Here is a 2,273-nt window from a genome sequence, read left to right as displayed (position 1 = left end):
ACAGAAGTAACCTTGAGAGTAGGGGACCTACCTGTGTAGGGAGGCGGGTCAGGGCCTGACCTGGAGCTGGAGTGGTGTTTACGCCAACGTTGGCTCTGCCTTGGGCCAGCCGCCACCTAGGGGAAAGCCTGTCTTCTGGATGAAACTCTCCAGCCTGAGGCCTGCTTGGTGCTGCAGTCCAGCCTCTGTTGGCCCTCCAGGGCTACCTCTCACCACTCTGCCTCCTCTGCCCTGGCTCTGGGAACTCTGAAGAAGCCACCTCCCTGCCCTTTGCAGCCAAGACCCCCCACTTTGACCTCTTGTTGTCACCTCTGTGACAACAGAGCAGCCAGGCTGATTCCCCTGCTTTGCACGTGCTGCCACCCCTGCCTCCACCCCTTCCAGTGCCCTCCAAGGCCCAGTGCTGTGCTAACTCCTCTGCAAGGCGCCTAGGTTGGCTTAGATGCCTGTCCCAGCTCTAATGCCCTGTGCACCCTCAGTCGTCCAGCGTCCGTTTCTGCGTCCGTTTCTGCTCCCGAGCAGCACGTTCGCGACGTCCACTGTCTGGCACAGAGGGTCTATCCCCGAGGTGACGAATAAATGGCAGGGACAGGCAGGACTGGCCTGTAGGAGGGAGGTAGGTAGAATGGGGTCCCAGGTGCTCGGCATCACTGAGCTGAATGGAATTAGAGCCAGGAGAGGTGGCATCATGTGGGACCTTGTAACACGAGGGGGACGGCAGGCCAGGCCCCCCACTCTCCCATAGACCCACACGCTGATGAGGCCAGCTGCCAGGCTGTGACTGTGCTGTGCCCCCACGTGGCCAGGACCTGAGAGCCGACAGCCAGCGACCACACGAACAACCACAGAAGTGGACCCTCAGCTGGGCTTTGTGAGGGACCCTGTGTGGGGGACCCATTTAAGGTTAACTCCTGACTCAGAACTGTGAGATATTTGAAGTTATGATGAGCTGGAGTAACCCGTTCCACAGCCACAGACACCGGTGCACCACAGGGGCCGTGGGGCCAGCGGAGCTGGGGTGGTGGGGCCAGGAGCTGTGGTCTCCTAAGTGGCAGGGCAGGACACAAATGCAGCCCCAGAAGTAACTCAGAGTGGATTCTCATATTCCTTTATTTGTCCAGGACTGTACAAAAGTCTGACGTACAATGATCTCATTGAGAGAAAACAAAATGTACAGAGGAGGGGCTGGGTTCCTCGGCCCCCACCCCCTCAGAAAGGCACAGATATGGGAAGGTTGGGTTTGGGACCCCTGCCCAGAAGCCAGCCATCCCTTCTGAGAACAGAAGAGGCCCCTTCCTCACACCACACTCAGGCTGAGACCACCAAGAAGTACGTGGTACAGGCCAGCCATGAGTCTGCCCAGGGAGAACACGTGATCAGCCTCTGAGAACGGACTCCCACCGACATGGAGGCTGGGTAATCCAAGAGATGGTGCCCTACCTCCCCCTGGGGGCTGCCCAGGATCAGCTCTGAGAGACGAGGGCTGGGATGAGAGTGGCAGCAAGCAGAACCAAGCTGGAGTGGCCAGATGGTCACCGCTGCCCTCAAAAGGGGAACTACCGAGCCCTCCAACTCCTCTTATGGCAAGCGGGCCTGGTCCTGCAGCCAGCCTGGGTAGAGGTGCTTGTACTGGAAGTGGCTTCTGCCTCCCACCCCGGGGCAGAAAGTAAATAATCTGTCTGGCCGAAGCACTGATGCTGTCCCTCCTCCCCACGGACCAGGACTGAGTTCTCTGCCATTTCAGGAAGACCAGACTGAGAAACTGAAAGGCCCAGGTGTGCTGGAGCCACCACCTTGAACAGAACAAACTGGGAGTGAGAGAGCTTGAAACATTGACTTTTCCTCCTTAAAAAAGACCTAACATTGTAATGGTTTAACAAAATTATTATAATTTCTCTTAAATAACCCACAGACACCCATGACGCTTCCAAATTTACAGAATAAAAAGCACTTGAGAACTCGGTAGAAGATGATTGGCAGCCGGTTCCTCCCGGAGCTGGTCCCGGGGCTGGCTCAGTTCACCTCCAGGACCTCGGTCTCCGGGAGGCCAAACTTGGTCTTGTGCTTGTCGAAGAGCTTCACCAGGGCCTCCACATACATGGCGTGGTACAGGTCGATGTCCTGCTGGGTGGGGCGCTCCAGCTTGGGGACTGTGATGGGCTCACCCACTGCGGAGGGGGCAGAGGCCTCCAGTTAGTCAGTGTCATCGGGATCCCCTACCCCAGCCCCGACATTGGCTGGGAAAGCCACCCCGTGCTGCCCACCTGCCCCGC

At 57.9% G+C, this 2,273-nt stretch overlaps 1 protein-coding gene across 1 annotated transcript in view; it reads right to left on the bottom strand.

The window, feature by feature from the left end:
* Positions 1-1,086: 1,086 nt before the first annotated feature.
* The window catches only part of DGAT2 (diacylglycerol O-acyltransferase 2), a 32,472-nt gene continuing 31,285 nt past the window's right edge, over positions 1,087-2,273 (bottom strand). Inside the window, exon 8 of the mRNA XM_006141009.3 lies at positions 1,087-2,168. Coding sequence (XP_006141071.1) covers positions 2,014-2,168 — 155 coding nt within the window. The 3' untranslated portion in view covers positions 1,087-2,013. The remainder of the gene's footprint in view (positions 2,169-2,273) is intronic.

The sequence above is a fragment of the Tupaia chinensis genome, unplaced genomic scaffold (genome assembly GCF_000334495.1).
Source record: "Tupaia chinensis unplaced genomic scaffold, TupChi_1.0 Scaffold000047_1, whole genome shotgun sequence".
NCBI classification, from domain to species: domain Eukaryota; kingdom Metazoa; phylum Chordata; class Mammalia; order Scandentia; family Tupaiidae; genus Tupaia; species Tupaia belangeri.
This window is presented reverse-complemented; position numbering and strand designations above follow the sequence as displayed.